Source organism: Vipera ursinii (genome assembly GCF_947247035.1).
Source record: "Vipera ursinii genome assembly, chromosome: Z".
Classification (NCBI taxonomy): domain Eukaryota; kingdom Metazoa; phylum Chordata; class Lepidosauria; order Squamata; family Viperidae; genus Vipera; species Vipera ursinii.
In genome coordinates this window covers 1,133,284-1,155,027 of record NC_139517.1, presented here as the reverse complement: position 1 = coordinate 1,155,027, position 21,744 = coordinate 1,133,284, and the positions used below count along the sequence as shown (strand labels likewise).

Here is a 21,744-nt window from a genome sequence, read left to right as displayed (position 1 = left end):
AGAATAGAATAGAATAGAATAGAATAGAATAGAATAGAGGAATGAAGAATAGAATAGAATAGAATAGAATAGAATAGAATAGAATAGAATAGAATAGAATAGAATAGAATAGAACAGAAATATGAAGAATAGAACAGAACAGAACAGAACAGAATAGAATAACTTTATTGTCATTTTAAATGTATACTAACCAGTATACATTAAAATGAGATTTTGTTGCACAAATGAGATCATCCGCAGGACCGGTGGGGGGGAAAAAGTGAAATTCAGGATTGTGTGTTTTATTGGACAACAACACTGCAAAATAGGAATGGGCCATCACAACAGCAGTTTTTAAAGCCATCCTTCAAATCCCACAATCTAAGTCTGTGTTTTTCCACCTTGACTACTTTAAGACAGGTGGACCTCAACTCCCAGAATTCCCAAGCCAGCATATCAGTTTCCCACATAATTGTCATCCATATAGTCCACGTTTAACCTGTTTATTAATTTAGTTTCTCATGGGTTGTTTTATTTTCATTTGCTGAAATCAAGGTATATTACATCGACCACATTCCCACCATCTATTAAAAGAATTAACCAATCAAAAAAATGTGATAAAGATAGGCGAGCCAGATTTCTTCATGCTGACTGGGGAATCCTGGGAGTTGAAGTCCACAAGTCTTAAAAGTTGCCAGGTTTCGAGACCCCTGGTTTATGAGAAAGAAAAGGGGTCTGACAGGTCTATTTCTACCTGTCTGGGTGTTTGACCTAAGAAGCAGTTGAATTAGACCAGGAGTCTCCAAACCTGGCCCCTTTAAGACTTGTGGACTTCAACTCCCAGAATTCCTCAGCCAGCACTGCCTTAAAGGGGTCAAGTTGGCAGCTGGGGAATTCTGGGAACTGAAGTCCACAAGTCTTTTGTTAAAGCATGTTTTTATTTTATTCCAAACAAAGTTAAACTACAAAATACAAGTTTAAAGGGGCCCAGTTTGCTGGCTGGGGAATTCTGGGAGTTGAAGTCCACAAGTCTTAAAATTGCCAAATTTGGAGAGACCCCTGATTTATGGGGAAAGAAAGGGGTCTGACTCCCCCCCCCCGACGGATGGGCTTCTGGGAAAATTTCTGACCTCTGGGGTCATCCCCTCGCTCCTCCCCGAGGCAGAGCCTGGGACCCCTCTCCCCCCATACCCAGCACGCCGAGCCTGTAGTTCAGGGTGACAACAATCACATTTCCATAGGCGGCCAGCACACTGCCGTCAAACATGTTTCCGGTGCCTTCCATGTACGATCCGCCATGGATGAAGAGCATCACGGGCTTTTTCCCACTGTCTCGGATATCTGTGGGGCGAGAAAGGAAGCCAGCATGAGGCAGAGGAAGCCAAGATGTAGCTATCCACCCGTGGACCCCATCCCGGTCAGGAGATGCCTACAGCCGCGACGTCGGAGGGCCCTCACGAGGCCATCTTGTCTTCTGAAGACTCAAGGACCCCTTGGAGCCAGGCCTCTGCTGTGCTCACTCCCGTCTTTGCACCCAGGAAGCCTCCATCACAAGGCGGGAGGTCCTAAAAGCAGAAGAACCCAGGCCGCAGGATTGGGGGGCACCCTACCGACCAAAGGACCTGGCTGCCTTCAAGGAACCACGGTTGGGTTGCAGCCAGGAACCCGACCAACAAAGCAGAACTGACCAGCGCTGGTGACGTTACCTAGTTGGGGGAATGAAATGCCTGCGAGAGGACAACCCAGGTCAGAGAGCGCCAAGGGACGCTCAACCCAACGAAAGACGGAGGAGAAGCTACAGCTGAGAAGATCCAAGGACTACCTGAAGAGGCCGGGGTGGTCATCCCAGGAGAGGAGAGGCTGGGGGGGAGGCGGTGGCAGGAGGCTCGGGAAGGGCCAGAGCAGAAGGAAAAGGGGAGGATCATGAACTGGACAAGTCAGAAGATCTGGATGTCCACCAGGTGGTTATGCGGAGGAACCTAATTGGAGGAGGAGGAGGAGGATGATGGCCAGTAGGGGAGGAAGGCCAGAAGCCAGGGTTAAGGAGGCAGATGAGCTGGTGGGCCTGGGCAAGGTGGGCATTGCTGGGGTGGGGGGGGAGGGCACGGAAGGCTGGAGGGTCCACCAAACCAAGGCTGCAAACTTCTCAGCATGTTCTGGAGACGTTTGATTTTGGTGTCCATGTTTGCCCTGCCCTATGCCGAAAAGCGGTCCCCGGGTCTGGCAGAACTGCAACCGCAACTCTAATTCCAGTTTGGGAGGGGGAGGGGGAAACACCTACCAATCAAATGACCCCCCCCTTCTGTTTCTAGGTCACATCCCATTTCCACCCATTTCCATGGCAACCCGGAGCCTAATTAATTCAGTGCAAGGGGAGAGCGTTAATTAGGCACACGGAGGTCTTAATTAGCAGTTTCCACTCGGCCCCTCCTCTTCCTTTCCTGAGGGGAAGGAGAGGGAAGGGGGGGCTAGGAAAAGGTACCCTCCCCCCTGCATCTGCAGGAGGGCAGCCTTGGCAGCCTCTGGGCATCCTGAAGGGGGGGGGGAGGTCTGCACAGCTGGGCCAGCAGCCCTCCTGTCTCAGGGCAGAGCCTGGCAAATCTTCCCTCCTTCCTTCCCTCCTTCTCATCCACCCATCCATCCTTCCTTTTTCTTCCATTTTCCCTCCCACTTTCCTTCCCTGCCTTCCTTCCTCCTCTCTGCCCCTCTTCCTCCTTCTTCCTTCCCTCCTTCCTTCCTTCCTTCCTCCATCCCATCCTCTTTTCCATTCTCCCTCCCTCCCTCTCCCTCCCTTCATCTCTCCCCCTCTTCTTTCTTTCTTTCTTTCTTTCTTTTTTCTTTCTTTCTTTCTTTCTTTCTTTCTTTCTTTCTTTCTTTCTTTCTTTCTTTCTTTCTTTTCTTTCTTCCTTCCTTCCTTCCTTCCTTCCTTCCTTTTCTTCCTTGTATGGCCAACTCCCAGAATTCCCCAGCCAGCCTGTTCTACGTTCACCCATGGTGATCAGTGGTGGCCCGTTTGAGGCCAACATCAACCGGACACAAAGTTACCAGCTCTCAAAGCTCCTGCCTGGCCATCAGTGAAAAGAAACGAAAAACAAGGTGCACCTCCGAAGTCCTAGAGCGGCTCCATTTGAGGGCCATTCTAGAAGTGGATCTCTCTTCCGGTAGTCAGTCCATCCTTTCCTCCAGATGTGCATAGCCCAGCTAATTCCAACGGCTCTTTGCAGTTAAAATGAACTTTCTATCACTTTCGCCCTGCGGCTTACATTCTCCTGCCTTGAGCTGAAGGTTGGGCTAGGTGACCTCTAAGGTCCCTTCCAGCTCTATGTTCTCTGTTCAGTTAAGCATGTCATGGGAACAAGGTTTTCCTTTCAGTGGGTTAGGACGCTGAGCTTGTCGATCAGAAGGTCGGCAGTTTGGCGGGTCGAATCCCGAGTGCCACGTAACAGAGGGAGCGCCTGTTACTCGTCCCAGCTTCTGCCAACCTAGCAGTTCGAAAGCACGTAAAAAATGCAAGTAGAAAAACAGGGACCACTCCGGTGGGAAGGGAACAGCGTTCCGTGCGCCTTTGGCGTCTAGTCATGCCGGCCACAACAGAGATGAGCACCGGCCCCTAGAGTCAGAAATGACTAGCACGCATGTGCGGGGGAAACTTTACGTTTTTATTAGACTTGGGGGGGAGGGGGGACCTTGGCAATGCCCATTTTCTCTCGTGCACGAGAAGGGGGGGGCAGGACCTCTAAAAATGGCTGATCTGGCTCCCAGAACCACACCAAGATTTGTTATCCCACCGTATTAATGATGAGGGGGAGTGAGCGATGGTATTAATTGTACGCAATGAATTTTAATGTAATTTGAATTATAGTTAAATCAAGTTTTATTTATGGGCTGGCCTTGCTACGTTTCCTACCACCACCAAATTACACACGTCTCTCAATATACATCCTTACCAACCCTCTTGTATGGTCAGTTTCAAAGATTATTCCCAGAATTCCTTGTGCACCAAATATGGGTTAGGTCGGTGTTTTTCAACCTTGGTAACTTGAAGACGGGTGGACTTCAACTCCCAGAATTCCCTGGCACTAATGCATTCCTTTTGCTATGTGTACCCATTGTGCCATACTTACTCTCTTGTAATCCCTTCCTCTGCAATCTCTCTGCTCTAGAGGGTAGGAGGGGCAAAAAAACATGCGTGGCTGGCTGGGGAATTCTGGGAGTTGAGGTCCACCCATCTTAAAAGTTGCCAAGGTTGGTAAACCTTGCTCTGAGTCAAGGGTGTCAAACTGCCGGCCAACGGGCTGGACACGTCATCCGGAAGCTGCACCCACCCCATTGCCGGCAATGGCGAAAAGGCTCCGATACGTTGCGCGACGTCGCGTGACGTCGCGAGTTTGACATGTCTGCTCTAAGTCATCACCATCTTCGGGGGCCCAAATTCTACTAGTGGACTGAACTAGCCATGCCCAACCTTTGCAAGAATTGAGCGTGTCTAGTTTAATGAAAAGAAGGACTAGGGGCGACATGCTAGCAGTCTTCCAATATCTCAGGGGTTGCCACAAAGAAAAAAGACTCTGCCCGTTCTTTCAAAGCATCAGAAGACAAAAAACAACGGATGGAAACTCATCAAGGGGAGAAGCAACCTGGAAGAAAGGAGAAATTTCCTGACAGCGGGAACAATTAACCAAGGGAACAGCTTGCCACCAGAAGCTGCGGGTGCTCCATCACTGGAGGTTTTTAAGAAGAGATTGGGCAACCATTGGTCCAGAACAGTATGGGGTCTCCTGCTTGGGCAGGGGGTTGGACTAGAAGACCTCTAAGGTCCCTTCCCATTTGTTATTCTGTCAAGGATGGTTCTAACGTCTACCTATCTCATTCAAGTTGTATGGACTGCAATTTCCAACTAGGGGCGCTCGCCACGTGGCCTATGGTGCCTGAAACTTTCGGGTTTGCAACCAGCAGCCCCCAAACACCTGGAAGGCATCACAGCTTTTTCGATGTACCGCTGACGGCCCAGCAGATTGCAAGGCGTTTCCCAGCAGGAGTGAGAGCTAATCTCCAGAAGATCTGTAGGTGGGAAATTTGATTTCCTGCCAGGACCATAAAAACAATCAACGCGCCTTCCCAAGCCAGCGCATTTTTAAAAGTCATGGCTCAGAGAACCCTTGACTCAACTCAAACTGTCTACTCTTCCCCTCGTAGAAACATGGAACTGATTTCCGCAGCTGAAACATCTCGAGAACTTAGGTGAGGAAGCTCCGTCTTGGGTAAAGGACCTCTTATCTAGTTCCAGTAGACTCCTAATTCTGTTAGATGTTCTTCAGTTGTCCCCCTCTGACAATAGACAATAGACGAGACCCAGAACGACATCTTCCGAGGAGAAGCATTCCCACTTTTGGAAACATCTCCTGGGGAGACATCTTCATGGTTTTTAGACTGGAAACTAGGATTGTCGTGAAAACATTCGATGCTTAACTCTGAATTGACATGAGTTTCAGGACACCTTCTGCATGGTTCCATCCCGATTCTCCTTCCTTGAATTCCGTAAGCAAAGTTGAGCAAGCTAGACCAACACAGAGACAAGGAGACTTCCTAAAGGGTTGCACACCAAGTTCCCAACAGAAGTCCTTCAGTAGGCTCTCAGGTTTGGCCAAAGGGTGACACCCCCCCACCCCCAATCTCTCCATCCTGCTCTTCGGGGTTCTCCTTCTCATTAGATGGACCTATGTTGATGACATCTAAAGGGCTTCCTCGGTTTAGTCAGGGTCGTCTTACACCAGGGGTCTTCAAACTTGGCCCTTTGACAACTTGTGGACTTCAACTCCCAGAATTCCTCAGCCGGCTGAGGAATTCTGGGAGTTGAAGTCCACAAGTCACCCCTGTCTTACACAGTAGGGCCACTTGAAGGTGGGTGGGCTTCAACTCCTAGAATTTTCTGGCACTAACCTTTTCCTTTGGATATGGATCCACCCATTGTGGCCCACTTACTCTCTTTTAATCCCTTCCTCTTCGATCTCTCTGCTTTAGGGGATAGGGGGACAAGAAACAGGCATGGCTGGCTGGGGAATTCTGGGAGTTGAAGTCCACAAGTCGTCAAAGGGCCAAGTTTGAAGACCCCTGTCCTACACAGTAGGGCCACTTGAAGGTGGGTGGGCTTCAACTCCTAGAATTCTCTGGCACTAACCTTTTCCTTTGGATATGGATCCACCCATTGTGGCCCACTTACTCTCTTTCAATCCCTTCCTCTTCGATCTCTCCGGTTTAGGGGATGGGGGGAGGGGGACAAGAAACAGGAATGGCTGGCTGGGGAATTCTGGGAGTCCACCCAGCTTCAGTGTCACTGCAGGAGAGCGACGGGGAGAATCCCAAGATCACTGTCCCTTTGATGAAACGTTCCGGTCTAGCATTTCAGGCCACGTCACATCAAGAACATCACGAGCCACTTTCTGTTCTGGAAGGAGATCTGCTGGATCACCTCCAGAAGTGGCTGATCAGGCAGGCACTTCCTGGAACTTCCCCAAATCTTCCATCTCCGACACGCCACATTTTCATCTGGACTCATTATCGGTGCCCAGAAAACATGGGGAGAGGAATCCCAGCACAGGCAGTCCTCGAGTTACGACCGCAATTGAGCCCAAAAGTTCCGTTATCTAATTTTGCCCAGCTTTATGACCCTCTTCTTGCCACCGTGGTTAAGTGAATCACTGCTGTTGTTAAAGAGAGTCACACAGTCCTTAAGTGAATCTGGCTTCCCCATTGAGTTTGCTTGTCAGAAGGTCACTGCGACCGTCATAAATAAGAGTCAGTTGCCTGAATTTTGATCAGGTGACCATGGGGAAGCTTCAACGGTCGTAAGTGTGAAAAATGCTCACAAGTCCACTTTCCCCCCTGGTGTTGTAACTTCAAACGGTCGCTAAATGAACGCTCGTAAGTCGAGGATGACCTGAGACGATCCTCGACTTATGACCATTCATTTAGCAACGATTAGAATTACGACGGCACTGGAAAAAGCGACTTGTGGCCAGCCTTCACACTTATGACCATCACAGGATCCCCACACTCACGCGATCAAAATTTGGGGACTTGGCAACTGGCATTTATTTATTGACAGTTGCCGCATCCTGGGGGGAATCAAGTGATCGCCATTTGCAACCGTCCTAGCTGGTGTCTGACAAGCGAAGTCAAGGAAGGGAGCTGGATTCACTTAATGACCATGTCTTTCACTTAAGAATGGCACTTAACAATAGGAAAAAAAGTCATAAAAGTGGGTGCTCCACTTCACAACCGTCTTGCTTAGCAACAGAAATTCTGTCGTAAGTCGAGGACTATCTATGTCTAGGCGTACAACCAAGGCAGCTTTGCAAGCTGCTCCTTCTTTGGGCTGCTGAAGAGAACTTGAAATATTAATTTCTTAAAGCCAACCATATTTTGCCCTCTGTGGCCAGTTTCAAAGGAGGGTGGTTTCTTTAAAATTGTGGTCTGTTACAACAAGCCAGGATTGAGCTGTGGCTTTGGAGCCTGGCCTGCTCTGAAACCACCGTTTTAAAAGAAACCGCGTCCCCACAGTTACTTCCAGCTTCCGCAACCAGCGAGGCTGAAGGGGATGATGCTGATCAGTTGAAACTCTGCGACTTGGTTGTGTGAATATGTCCTTGTGTGTCCCCTGAGGGATGCAATGGAGCCTCCTCTCTCCTATTTGCTAATTCCGAGGCTGGGATTTTGTCAGGAAGCAGAGAAGCGGATGAAATCCGGAGTAAAGAATCTTAAGCCGTGTTACAGCAACTTTAAGATAGGTGGACTTCAACTCCCAGAATTCCTCGGCACTAATGCATTCCTTCTGATGTATATACCCACTGTGGCCTGCTTACTCTCTTATAATCCCTCCCTCTGCAATCTCTCCGCTTCAGAGAGTGTTAGGGGGGAGGGAATTCTGCAAGTTGAAGTCTACCCATCTTAAACTTGCCAAGGTTGAGAAATCCTGATCTACAGTGACGCCATTTTGGGGAGGGGGTGTAGATAGGAGCCGTCGATGGGGGGGCTGTTCAGGAAACTTGCATGGAAGGTTGTAGGTTGAAGGGTTTTCTTCCCGATAGCTGGGAATTTACCAAAATCCTGGACCACTTTTCTTTATGGGTTGAAAGACCCCCCCAAGAGCTGCAGCTGAAACTCTTTCTACTAGGAAACAAGCATGCCACCCCCTCCCCTTCCATCTTTTCAATCCACTCAAAAGAGAATCTATAATCAGTCTATATATCAATATATTCAGCCTATTTATATATCTATGTAGATAAATGATATACTAGATACATGATAGACAGACAGATAGATAGATAAATTGATAGGTAGATTGGATTGATGGGGGAATGGAGGGATGGAGATAGATAGATAGATAGATAGATAGATAGATAGATAGATAGATAGACAGACAGACAGGATGGATGGATGGATGGATGGATGGATGGATGGAGACAGAGGAGAGAGGAGAAGCATGGATGGATGGATGGATGGATCGATGGATGGATGGATCGATGGATGGATAGATTAGATAGATAGATAGATAGATAGATAGATAGATAGATAGATAGATAGATAGATAGATAGATAGATAGATAGATAGACAGACAGACAGACTGGATGGAGACAGATGAGAGAGGAGAGGGAAGGATAGATGGAGACAGACAGACAGACAGACAGACAGACAGACAGATGGAGACCGATAAAGATAGACACAATGGATGGATGGTTGAGGGGAGAACGGTGGATAGATGCAATTGACGGATGAATGGAGGATGGGGATAGACAGACAGACAGACAAATGATAAGATACAATGGGTGGATAGACAGACAGACAATCACACAGACAGACACATGCAATCCGAGTCACCCTCCGCCAGCCTCTCTTCCTTCTCAGCCCCAATAATTTTGCAGATCATATAATTTTGAAATAAACCTCAGCTGACCCTAACCAGACCTTCTCTCCTGCGGCAATTACACCCCTGTGGACAACCATGATAGAAATATATCTGGGATGTATTTTACTTTCCTTCGGGAACTGCTACTTAGCACCTTTTTGAAAGGCCTGTAATTTATTTCAGTCCTCCCTCTCTCTCTCTCTCTCTCTCTCTCTCTCTCTCTCTCTCTCTCTCTCTCTCTCTCTCTCACACACACACACACACACACACACACACACACACACGGGGGAGGGGAGTGGCAGATGAACCACAGAATTTAAGTGAGGGTCTTAAGGCAAGGTTGCCCAGGGTCGGCGATTCAAACGATGCTTTGCGCGCACACACACAGACACACACAAACCCGAGGGTTTCTCTGCATCTCTTGAAAGAAAAAAGAAAAAACGGTGCAGCTGTACCAACTCCATAATCCTAGGACAAAGCAATCTCCTGGGATTCGGGGTGGGGGTGGATTTCACAGCCCCCGCCTGCGGAAAAGCACCTTTTCTGGCTCTGGATGTGAAATGCTGCCCAGCCCCATCACACATTGTGCTACGTCTGCAAACAACACCCCCGCTCTGAAACTGGAGCGCCTAGCCCGTCTAATTCAGTGGGATTAACCCCGAATAAAAGCTTAAACTGTATATATATATATATATATATATATATGTATGTATGTATGTATGTATGTATGTATGTATGTATGTATATCTGGCTAAAATATCCATCATCACGGTTTGAAAAGCAAGTTTCTAGTCCTGGTGAGGTTAAACCCCAGTTTATCTCATCAGTTGCTGGCTCTCAAATCTCCTTTTTGGTGACGCGCTAACTTGGTTAAATCATCCCCTTTTGTGTGGGGGGGGAATGTAAAGCACGTCCCCCTCCCAGTTTTTGTTGAGGGTATCCCATCAGCCCCTGGGGAAGAAGAGGCCTGGTGAGGCTTCGTGACATCATTAAGCCCCTCCCACTGGCCAGGTAAGGAGCAATCGGCATAGCTTGACCAGCACAGCCAATCAGTATTTAGGGGCTCATCCTGGGGCTGCCTGGCCACGCCTGTGAGTTCTGTTCCTGGAGAGGCCGGCTTTGGCAGCTGTTCCTTCTCTCCAGCTCTTTGGCCTGGAGGACTGGGGGGCAAAATAGGTTACCTGGCAGGGTTTTAGGCATTGCTACAACAGAAGTAATTGGACGGGGTTAGTTTAAGCCACTGTAGGACTTCCTTCCTTCCTTCCTTTCCTCATCTCCTTCCCTCTTCCTCCCTTTTCTCTACTTCCTTCTTTTTCTCTTTTCTATCTTTTTTCATTCTTCTCCTTCATCCCCCTTCCCTTTTTCTTACCTTCCTTCCTTCCCTCCTCCCATTCTTTCCCTTCCTTTTCCCTTCCTTCCTCCCACTTTTTCCTTTGCTTCCTCTTTTCTATCTTCCCTCACTTCTCTCCTTCCTTTCATCCTTCCTTTTTTCTTTCTTTCCTTCCTCCCCCCCCCCCCGTTCCTTTTTCTCAGTGACAAATCTCATTCTGTAATGTCCACACATTTCAAAAAGCACTTTGCAAATTCAACTGGGTGACCTCGACAGAAAGCCTGCTATTTTTGCCTACAAAAAGCCCCATTTCGGCCCCAGCCTCTTTGGATGAAGATCAGGGAGGTGAAGACCCTTCCTCAACAGTCCCCTCCCATCCACCTGGAAGGCCAGCGGGGCACCTCCCTTCCCCGTCCATAAATCCGGGATCCCCTATTTGATCTCCAATTCCTCTCGCTTCTATCCAGCATGACAGGAGCTCAGCACATTTGCTGTCTAGCCAGAAGCGCCTTTGTGGTTGCCAATTAAGCAAATAGCCCGAGGCTCCAGGACCAGCTTACTCTACTCTGCTCCAGGCAGGGAGCCTTGTTTGATGCTGGAGTTTTCCTCCCTGCTCTGCCCTGCCTCAGTGCTCCAATTCTAGACCAGGGGTGTCCAACCTTGGCCACTTTAAGACTTGTGGACCTCAACTCCTAGAATTCCCCAGCCAGCCATGTCTGTTTTTATTCTCCTACCCCCTAGAGCAGAGAGATTGCAGAGGAAGGGATTATAAGAGAGTGACCAGGCCACAATGGATATACACATCAAAAGGAATGCATTAATAAAAACCGCTTAGAGAGTGCTGTAAAACACTATGAAGCGGTGCATAAGTCTAAATGCTAGGGGATTCTGGGAATTGAAGTCCACAGGTCTTAAAAGTGGCCCAGGTTGGACATCCCTAGACTAGATCCAGGCATTTCCCAGGAAAACTGGCCCTTTATTCTCAGCTGAAGGTCCAGTGGTTATGAAGCTGGTGAAGAAACCCAGATTATGGTGCAAATTCCCATCGGGAAAGTCAGCCTTAGATTCTTTTAAGATGTATCCCAGAGCCACAATTGACACAGGACACCAAGCTTTCATGGGGTGCTGTGGGCACATCAATCCCCCTCTTTAGTATACAGGACCCACAACTCCAAAACGGTTCGTCCAAAATTTCTCAAAATGGATTCAGGAGGTCCATGGTGTTGCATCTATCCTGGTCCTTCAGGACAGAGGTGAACCAGACGCAAAGCCTTTGAAATATTTGCAAATTGGGACAAGGATGCAAACATGGGGGGCTAGCGTCCCCAGGAAGGGAAAAGGAAAGAGTCAAACCCCTCTCTTTTCCTCTTCCAGCCCCCCAACTTTCTTTTTACAAAGTCATGGTTTGAATAAGGTCTCGGTCAATTCTCCAGAAAAATCCTTTTTAAAATCCTCCTTAAATTACAATCTGGACAATAGGCTGAAAGAATATTTCGCATGTAGTCCTTGACTTATGACCACCATGCTTTTGTCCTAAGTACATGTCAGTTGCCAACACTTGAATTGTGATCACATGACCGTGGGGATGCTGCAAACAAGCCTAATAAGCAATAAATGGGAAGGCTGCTCATAAGTCACTTTTTGTTTTCATTACAACTTCAAACGGTTGTGAATTACGGACTACCTATAAATGTAGTCCTCAAATTAAAAGCATTCATTTAGTGACCATTTGAAGCAACTGGGAGAAAAAAAGTGACTTCTGACCGTTTTCCACACTTACGACCTTGACAGCATCCCTGTGGTCACGCTTGCAAACTTGACTCATATTTACAACGGTCGCTGCATCCCGTGTGTGTGTGTGTGTGTGTGTGTGTGTGGTCACACGACCCCCTTTTGCGACCTTCTGAAGCCAGATTCACTTAACGACCGTTTTACTAACTTAGCAAATGGAGTGATTTACTTAGCAACAACAGTGGCGAGAAAAGTCGTAAAATGGAGCAAAACTCAACAACCGTCTCGCTTAGCGACCGAAATTTTGGGCTCAACTGCAATCGTAAGTCGAGGACTACCTGTACAGTTCCCAAACCCAGCTAAAGCTCTTCTCTTTTTCTTTTTTTTTTAAAACAAAAACTCACTTAAGCTTCTCTGTCTGCTGATCGACTTGGATAAAGGGCATTTTTTTCCCTGCCCAAAAAAACCGAGGAATTACAAAAAAAAGAAAAGAAAAAAAGAAGCTAATGAACGGAAGGAAACTGAACGGCTGCTGAAAATTGTGAAGATTTTTGGAAAACAAGAAGAGAAGAAAGGCTTTTTGGTTCGAAGATAAAAAAAGGAAAAAAAAAAAAGGGAGAAGGGCTGGCCAAAAGTTCATACGTATATATTTCATTTGTTCCGGTTTTTATTTTTTTTAAAAAAAAAAAAGAAGAAGAAGAAGAAGAAGTAGTTAAAAACCAAAAAACGAAAAAGTAAAATTTTTATTTTTTTATATATATATTTTTTTAAAAAAAGCAAGACTGTGAAACATGCATAAAAAAAATACCTTCGTCTGGAGTGGGGCTGTTAGCGGACGCTTCCTCACGCTTTTTCGTGAGCGGACCTACGAACAAGAAAAAAGAAGAAAAAGGAAAAATGGGACAGGGGGAAAAAAAGAGAGAGAAAGATCAAGAAAAAAAAGAGATATTTTTTTTTTGGTGCATCAAAAAGGGAAAAAACAGTTTTTGGGGTGTTTTTGTTTTTTCTTTTAGCAAAATACAAACGATCTTTAGGGGGTGTGTTTTTTTGTGTTTCTTTTCCTCTGGTTTCGTTTTTCTGGGATTCCGTATCACGTGTGCGCGAGTGAATTATTTTTGTTTTCCCCCCCCCCACCAGAAAAATAAATAAATAATAATAATACAACACAGAAATACGAGAAGCTGTGAAACGAAAGGTTGGTTAGAGAGGAAGCAAATCGGGCGATGGCAGACGGTTAAATTCGGAAATGGACGGAAACAAATTTTCTTTCCCCGCTTGGACACCTCAAGAGCGGGAAATGAGGGCTCGGATCCCGAGTTCCAATCCTACCGTTTTGTTTTTTTTTCTCTCCCTAGCTCTGCATTTCATAAGGGGCGGACAGGTAGACGTTCAACTGGGGTGGAAACTTCCCAGCCAGCTTATTCGTGCTTGGATACCTGCCTGGCATTGTAGGATTAACCCAGAAGTCTCCAAACTTGGCAATGTTAAGACTTGTGAACTTCGACTCCCAGAATTCCCCAGCTGGAAGTCGAAGTTCACAAGTCTTAAAGAGACCAGGTCTGGGGACCCTACTATAAAGTTAATGAAAACAATCTAGGAAAAACAGCGCCAAGGATACCAATTTCCAGCAGTCTGTTTGATTCTGTACATCAGGGGTCTCCAAACCTGGCCACTTTAAGACCTGGGGACTTCAACTCCCAGAATTCCACAGCCAGCTTTTTTTTCCCACTTCCCTGTCTTCAAGATATATTACGTCTACTGCATTCCCACCATCTATTAAGTAAGTTACCCTTTCAAAAAAAAAAAACTCAATAAAGGTCATCTAGCCACCTTTGTTCTTGTCCTATCCGTGCTGAATTCTGGTAAACCCTTGCTGGCTGGGGAATTCTGGGAGTTAAAGGGGCCACCTTTTGGAGACCCCCTTCAATTAACCAGCCCTGCCAGGAGGACGGTGGGAGAACAGACCCAAGGGCTAAATGGAAAGGAGGCGACAGTCTGTTGTGTTTTGCTTACAACCATCTGCAAGTTTTACTTACGGAAAAAGCTGGACTATTGGGGGACCAAGCCAAGAAGGTAGAAAATGGGGGGGGGGAATTAGGAGTCAAAACGGTCAAAGAGGGCAACTGCAAGTGTGCAATTGCAGCCTGGTTTTGCATGCCACACCCCTACAGAAGAATTGGGGAGTCGAACAGGCAGCTGTGGATGCCATTTTGACTTTATTGACCTCCTTCGCATGCAAAGCCCCCCCTCCCCCAGTCTGCAGGGACGGGGGGCTCTTGAGACCAAACAGGCAGGCCTTGTGGGTCTCAGGGCCACAGTTCTTCCCTGGAGCCCATCCAAGGTGGAGCCCAGCAGACGGGGGTGCTCAAATGGCGGAAGGGAGTAAGCGCCGGAAGGGTCCCGGGAAGACGGACAATGGCGCCTTTTGTGATCTTCTTCAAAGGTGGAGAAGCTTCCAGCAAGCAAAGTTCTCCATCTTTTGTCTCTGCCATCAGCCCCCTCCCCCCTGCAACCATCCCAATCATCGGGAAACCGGGGTTCCGGCTTTAGGGGACCATCGGGAGGACCCACACATGCACCCCCAATTTGCCCTGTCTTTTCTGGGGCCCACAGCATGCCAGAAGTGGCAGAGAGATGGCCCTCAACTCTTTCAGATGGGCTCAACCTTGGCTGAGGACTCCGAGCTCCTACCCTCTCCAGGGGGGGAAGGCAGTGGAGGATGGAACATGGACTGATACAGGAGCCGGCAAGGGGTGGCGTCTGGGTGGGCCAGAGGGGATGTCGGGGGAAGGGTGCGAATTTTCCCACCAGCTCCGTTGGCCAAGTGGGGGAGAGGGCCCCCTTCCTTTCTCCGCCCTATTTCAGCCATTTGTCTGAAATGGTATAGGGTTTCCTGCCTGAGCAGGGGGTTGGACTAGATGACCTCCAAGGTCCCTTCCAACTTATTATTATTATTATATGGGGATGAACAATTACCAGGTGCAAGAGGGACCCCCCCCCAGGCTCCGGATTCTCAACAGCTCAGGAGCCCCCAATCCTGAATCCCTCACCCACCCACAAGGACCCCCCCTAATCCTTTCCAACTGCCCTACCCTTCCCTTCCTCCCACTACAGCACACCCCCCCCAAAATCCTGGGAATTGCAGTCTTTCTCACTTTTCCTTCCAGAACTATAATTCCCAGCGTGCTCCAATTGGGACGCAGCTCACAGGAACCGGTTCAACCCTATCCTGTTGGCCCCCAGCTACGTGCACTCCAGATGTGCAGGACAGCAACGCCCATCATTACCCCCCCCAGGGGGTTGGGCAACCTGGGGAGGGGGGGGCGCCTGATCCAGGAGTTGTCTATCCTTCCTTGGAACTGCAAAAAGCACCACCTGGGTTCCCGTTGAACTGCAAAAAGCACCGCCTGGGTTCAGATGGGGAGGGGTCCACGGAAGACCCCATAAAAGGTATCCGCTCGCCACACCTGGGCAATCAACTGAATTTATCCCGCAACATTTTTCTTTTTCTTTTTCCTTTTATTTAAAGCTGTGGAAAATATAGCCAACCCCCCAAACCTGTTTTTACAGCCTTCCCATTTTGGGGAATCGCAGCTGGGCGGATCGGTGGCAATTCCCTTATAATTTATTTATTTATTTATTTATTTATTTATTTATTGGGGGGGGGAGGAGTTCAAGCAGTCCCCGACTTACGACAGTTCATTTAGTGACCGTTCCAAGTTGCAATGGCACTGGAAAAAAAGTGACTTAGGACCGTTTTTCACACACTTACGACCGTCGCAGCCGTCCCCCTGGTCACGGGATCAAAACTCAGCCACTTGGTGAGCGACTCGTATTTATGACGGTCGTGGCGTCCCGGGGTGGGGTGGGGGGTGTCGCGCGATCCCCATTTTGAGACCTTCCGACAAGCAAAGTCAGCAGGGAAAGCCGGATTCATTTAAGGACTGGGTTATTGACTTATCAACCGTGGCGATTCACTTAACGACAGCGGCAAAGAAGGTTGTAAAACGAGGCAAAAAACTTCGCCGAACCAACGTCTCGCTTAGCAGCAGAAATTTTTGGCCCCAATCGCCGTCGTAAGTCGGGGACAACCTGGAATGTTTTTGTGGATTAATGAGTTAGAAGAATTGAGTGGAAGCTTCCTTTTATGGGCTCCGCGGGGCACCCCGGCTTCATCAGCCAATTTCCTGCCCCCAATTAATTATTTTCCATAGAGATAGTTGGAAAAACCACAGCTGCCTTCCTCCCCCCCCCACACCTAGCAACACCTCTCTCTTTCCTGGGGAGGAAAAAAATTGAGCGGCCCTCCTTTCAGTCTGCGGTGCAGATTTATGTGGATTTACACTGCAATGCTGCAAGCCAGCCCACCTGACTTTCTGGGGAGGGGGGGGCTGACTTTTAATTATCGGGGGGGGAGAACATCCAATCTAATTTCAAGTAAACCACAAACAGATTTCTTTAATGGCATATCGTGGGGGGCTGGGGGGGAGGCTGTCTGTACTTTTGGTGGTCTGACTTGACTAAGTAGGAATTGCAGGAAGGTGGGGGGGAGGAGGAGGAGGAGGAGGAGGAGGAGGAGAGGACCCCAGGAAAATATTGCATCCTGTCTGTTGCGCATGTCTCCTCCCAGGAGGAGGAAGAAGGAAGAAGGACAAGGGGAGGAGGGGGACTGGAGGAGGAAGAGGAGGAAGAGGAGGGGGTGGGGGAAGAGGAAGAGGAGGGAAGAAGAAGAAGAGGAAGAAGAAGAAGGAAGGCAGAAGGATGAAGAAGAGAGGAAGGAGGTAGGGGGTACCTTGCTCAAGAGTAGTAACTGTGAGAGGGATCTCAGAGTCCTAGTGGACAATCACTTCAATATGAGCCAGCCGTGTGCGGCAGCTGCCAAAAAAGCCAACACAGTGCTAGGCTGCATTAACAGAGGGATAGAATCAAGATCAAGTGAAGTATTAATCCTACTTTACAAGGCCTTGGTAAGGCCACACCTGGAATACGGCATCCAGTTTTGGTCCCCATGATGGAAAAAAGTTGTTGGGACTCTAGAAGGAGTGCAGAGAAGAGCAACGAAGATGATTGGGGGACTGGAGGCTAAAACATATTGGGAACGGTTGCTGGAATTGGGTATGTGTAGTTTAATGAAGAGGAGGGTGAGGGGTGACATGATAGCAGTGTTCCAATATCTCAGGGGCTGCCCCAAAGAAGAGGGAGTCAAGCTATTCTCCAAAGCGCCTGAAAGCGGGACAAGAAGCAACGGATGGAAACTAGTCAAGGAGAGAAGCAACCTGGAACTGAGGAGGAATTTCTTGAAAGTTAGAACAATTAACCAGTGGAACAACCTGCCTCCAGAAGTTGTGAATGTTCCAACACTGGAGGTTTTTAAGAAGAGACTGGACAGCCATTTGCCTGAAATGGTATAGGGTCTCCTGCCTGAGCAGGGGGTTGGACTAGATGACCTCCAAGGTCCCTTCCAACATCATCATCATCATCATCATCATTATTATTATTATTATTATTATTATTATTATTATTATTATTATTATTATTATTATTATTAAGAGTAGGAAGAGGAGAAGCTGGAAGAGGAAGGAAGAAGGAAGAAGAGGAGGGGAGGGGAGGGGAGGAGGAAGAGGAGAAGTTGGAAGAGGAAGGAAGAAGGAAAGGGGGAGGAGAAGGGGACTGGAGGAGGAAGAGGAGGGGTTGGGGGAAGAGGAAGAGGAGAAGCAGGAGGAAGAAGGAAGAAGAGGAGGAGGAGGAAGAAGGAAGGATGAAGAGGAGGGGAAGGGAGCAAGAAGAGGAAGAGGAGAAGCAGGAAGCAAAAAAGAAGGAGGAAGAGGAAGAGGGGAGGGGAGGAGGAAGAGGAAGAGGAGAAGCAGGAGGAGGAAGGAAGGAAGGAAGGAAGAAGGACAAAGAGGAGGAGGAGGGAGGGAGGAAGACAGAAGAAGAGGAGAGGAGGGGAGGGGGCTGAATCTGGACCCCAAGCCTGGAATCGCCCCTCCCCTCTTTCAAATTAAACCATTTTTCACCTGATATAAACTTGCCAGCCTCCTTCTTCACCTCAGCAGAAACGCTGAGGATTGCCTGTGTGCGTGCGTGTGTGTGTGTGTGTGTGTGTTTGTGTGTGTGTGTGTAGGACAGGGGGTTCTGCCGCCCACCCCACCCCCCGGGGAACCCCCTCCCCTCCCCCTTCTGATGGAGGGGGGCAGGCGCCCAGCGGGAGGTTTCCCTGCAAAGCATCATGGAGGAGACTCTGCAAAAAGCTGGTGTGGCAGAGAAGGGGGGGGGACAAAAGGGGGGGGGACATGAGATTTTGGGGAGGGGGGCTTGCACCGCCACCCCCACCAGCAGCAGCAGCAAAAAAAGGGACCCTCAGCTGTCTTCTTGTGTTGTCTCTGGGTTTGGGATTTGTTTGAGCTGGGTGGTGTTTTTTTTAATGCCATTTTTTTTCCTTGTTGCCAAGGCAACTGACTTAGCAGTGCTGCAAAAGAAGTGGCAAGGCCTAGGAAATTGGGGAGGGGGGGGACACCCGGCTGGGAGGGAGGAGAGGGAGGCTCACGAGGCTTTCAAAACCAGCCCCGGGTTGACGACGGGTCGTCCCTGACTTACGACAGCCCGTTTAGTGACCGCTCAAAGTGACAACAGCGCCGGGGGGCGGGGGGGAGAGAAAGGGACTTAGGATCGATTTACACCCGGACGACCGTGGCGGCGTCCCCAGGGGTCTCCTGATCGGGATTCGGGACGCTTGGCAACGGACTCGCATTTATGACCGTGGCGGGGTCCCTTTTGCACCTGCCCGACGAGCAAAGGCGGATTCGCTTAACGGCCGCGTCGCCCGCTTTACGTCTGCAGGAGAGGTTTGGTTCGCAAAAGGGAAAAGCAAGGGGACAAAACAGGGGCAAGGCTCACTTAACGGAGACCTCCCTTAGCTATGGAAAAGCGGTCGTAAGTTGAGGACTGCCTGTGTTTCTTTTTATAATAATAATAATAATAATAATAATAATAATAATAATAATAATAATAATAATAATAATAATAATAATAATAAAAATAGAATAAAAATTAAATTTAAATTAAATTAAATTAATTAAAAATAAAATAAAAAAATAATAATAATAATAAAATAAAAAAATAAAAGAATAAAAGAATAAATAATAATAATAAAATAAAATAAAATAAAATCTCTACCTACCACACAAACCCCCATATTTTCCCTTTGGCTTTGGTTGAGGCTTGGATGTCGCCCCCAAGGTTTGGGGGCTGGGGAGGGAAGGAGGGAGACCCCCCACTCACCCAACCGAGCCCAGTGGGGGACCAAGGAAGGGTGGGAGATCCGTTACTCTTCCTGCCTGCCAACTGGGGAGGGGGGGGTGCCAGGTTCAGAAAAGCTCAAGGCAAGGAGAGGAGGGGGTTTCCCTGCCAGCACTCCTGTTCCTGTTGGGGGAGGGGGGAGACCCACACCCAGCACCCATCATGGCAGAAGAAGCCCCCCCCCAGGTGAGAGTGTGCATTTGCCTATCTGCGTGCCAAAATGCTCCAACACTGGAAGTTTTTAAGAAGAGACTGGATAGCCATTTGTCTGAAACGGTTTCCTGCTTGGGCAGGGGGCTGGACTAGATGACCTCCAAGGTCCCTTCCGACTATTATTATTATTATTATTATTATTATTATTATTATTATGAGACCGACTGGTATTGACTGGACAGGAATTTCGGCAAGCAGCCTGCCAAGTCCAGGAGACAGGACCTGTTGGGCTTCTGCCTGCTGGTCAGGCGGGGTGGGGGCTTTGCAGGGCATGGACCCTCTTTCAGGGGAGGGGGCTTGAGTTGCCGCCAAGCATGGCGAGGTCCAAAACTGGCACCAGGAGTCAGAAGGCCAAATTTGGGGGAAGGAGGCGTTCAGCAAAGAGGGTGCTGGAAATAGGGGAGCAGCTGCCTAATTAAGGGGGGGGCACCCCATTTTGCTGTGGTGGAAGCCAAAGTTCCATATTTCGCACCCAGGATCTCCAACCTCTCCAGGTGGCCTCCCAGCCGTGTCTGAAAAGCTGGGGGCAACCCTGGTGGAATGGGGTGGGGGCAGGGGGGGAGAGATCTGGAATCTGAAAAAAAGCAGATACCTCGTCTTACGACCACAACGCAGCCCAAAATTCCCTTCGTTAAGCGAGGCCTTTGTTAAGCGAGTTTTGCCTCGTTTTACAACCGAAGGTGTTAAGTGAATCCTCGCAGTCACTAAGTGAGCAACCCGGCCATTCAGCAAATCCGTCTTCCCCCGCTGACTTGGCTAGCCAGACGGTCGGCCAAAGGGGGAATCGCGCGACCCCAGGACACTGCGACCGTCGTAGATACGAGTCAGTCACCAGCGTCTGAATGTCGATCGGGTGACCACGAGGAGGTTGCAAAGGTCGTAAGTGTGAAAAATGCGTCATTTTTCGTAACTTTGAACGGTCACTAAAACTGTGGAAACGTTCTCAAGAAGATTGTGGGTCCTCCAGGACAAACTTGAGATTGGGCTGGAAAAAGAAGGAGAGGGGGGGTCCCGGATGGACCGGAACTGGCCTAGCTGAGCATCGGTGCGTTCCCTCCCTTGGGGAGGGCGGCTCCGTCCAGATTTCGTGAGCCCCACCCCGCAGAGCAAAAAGAACAAGACCTCCTGCCCTTCGGCGCCAGCTGCCCCTCACCCACCTGCAGAGGGAGACCCCAAGGGGCCCTCATTTGCCAGAGGGAGAACCCCCCCCAAGGAAAGGGGACCTCATTTGCCCCCTTGAAGACAGCCCCAATGCCCCCCCTCCAAAGAAGATGGGGTGGGCACAGCTTGGGCAGGGCGATGGAGAAGGGGTGCTGGTACGCTGAGTCGGTGGGCGGGTGGGAGAATTCGAGCGGGAGAGAGACTTGAGAGAAAAGGGGGGGCTTTGGTGGGGAAGGCCCCTCCAGTGGCCCGGTGGGACCGAGAAGGGGCCTAAGACACCCCCCCTGTGCCCACCCATCCCCTCCCTGCTGCCCCCCCCCTTCCGCCTGCTTACCATCCTCCATGGGGACGTAGACGTTGAGGTAGAGGCAGTCTTCGCTTTGATTCTGCACGTACCCGGCCACGATCTCCAGATTGTCGGTGAACCACACGGGCAGCATGATGGCGGGCAGCATGCCGTGGATGTTCTGCGGGCAGACCGGGGCGAAAGCGGTGGCATTGCGCACCTCGGACCAGGAAGCCGGCGCCTCGGGCGGCTGGAAGCGTCGCTCGCCGACGGGCGGCGTGGCGTATGGGATGCCCAGGTACTGCACCACGGGGCCGAGGATCTCGTTGTTCAGGCCTTTCTTGATTCCCCGCAGCTTCCCGTAGTTGGTGGGCACCACGGGGTACTTGTCTTCGGGCTTCTGCCCCGAGAGGGACGACGGGCGCAGGGCCAGCCCCAGGAGCCAGAAAAGGAGGGCCGAACCTGACCGGACGTTCAGCACCCGGCGGACGAAGCTCGGGGACGAGAGGAACATGGTGACCGGAGAGGAGGCCAGGCCAGTGGTCCTTCACAAGGGGAGGGTGGGGGGGAGAGTCAGAACGGTTGACCCGGGTGGCAGCACCAGCAGAAGAAGAAGAGGAGGAGGAGGACGTAGGCCAGAGAGGTGGCAGCGGGAGCTGAGAAGGTGATGAAACCCAGCGGTCCTAGCAGGTGACCCACACAAATGTTCTGGCACAGATCGGACATCTGTTGCGTTCCATGGTGGGTCGGGAGCAGCACGACCTCCAGGGAGAGAGGCACCTAGAGGTTCAGGGAGCGGGAGAGAGAGAACGGAAGTTGTGGGTCAACCAGAGAGAAAG

The 21,744-nt window shown here is 49.5% G+C and overlaps 1 protein-coding gene across 6 annotated transcripts in view; it reads right to left on the bottom strand.

Moving 5' to 3' along the window:
- Positions 1-21,419, bottom strand: part of NLGN2 (neuroligin 2) — a gene marked incomplete at both ends in the record, with an annotated part of 30,950 nt that extends 9,531 nt beyond the window's left edge. For 2 of the 6 annotated variants that reach the window (XM_083377662.1, XM_083377663.1), the window contains 2 exons: positions 1,171-1,320; positions 20,897-21,284. In XM_083377662.1, coding sequence (XP_083233788.1) covers positions 1,171-1,320; positions 20,897-21,074 — 328 coding nt within the window. Of the gene's footprint in view, positions 1-1,170; positions 1,323-12,754; positions 12,812-20,896 lie in introns of all 6 variants that reach the window. The other 4 variants (XM_083377665.1, XM_083377666.1, XM_083377661.1 and 1 more) reach the window with 3 other exon arrangements.
- Positions 21,420-21,744: the final 325 nt, after the last annotated feature.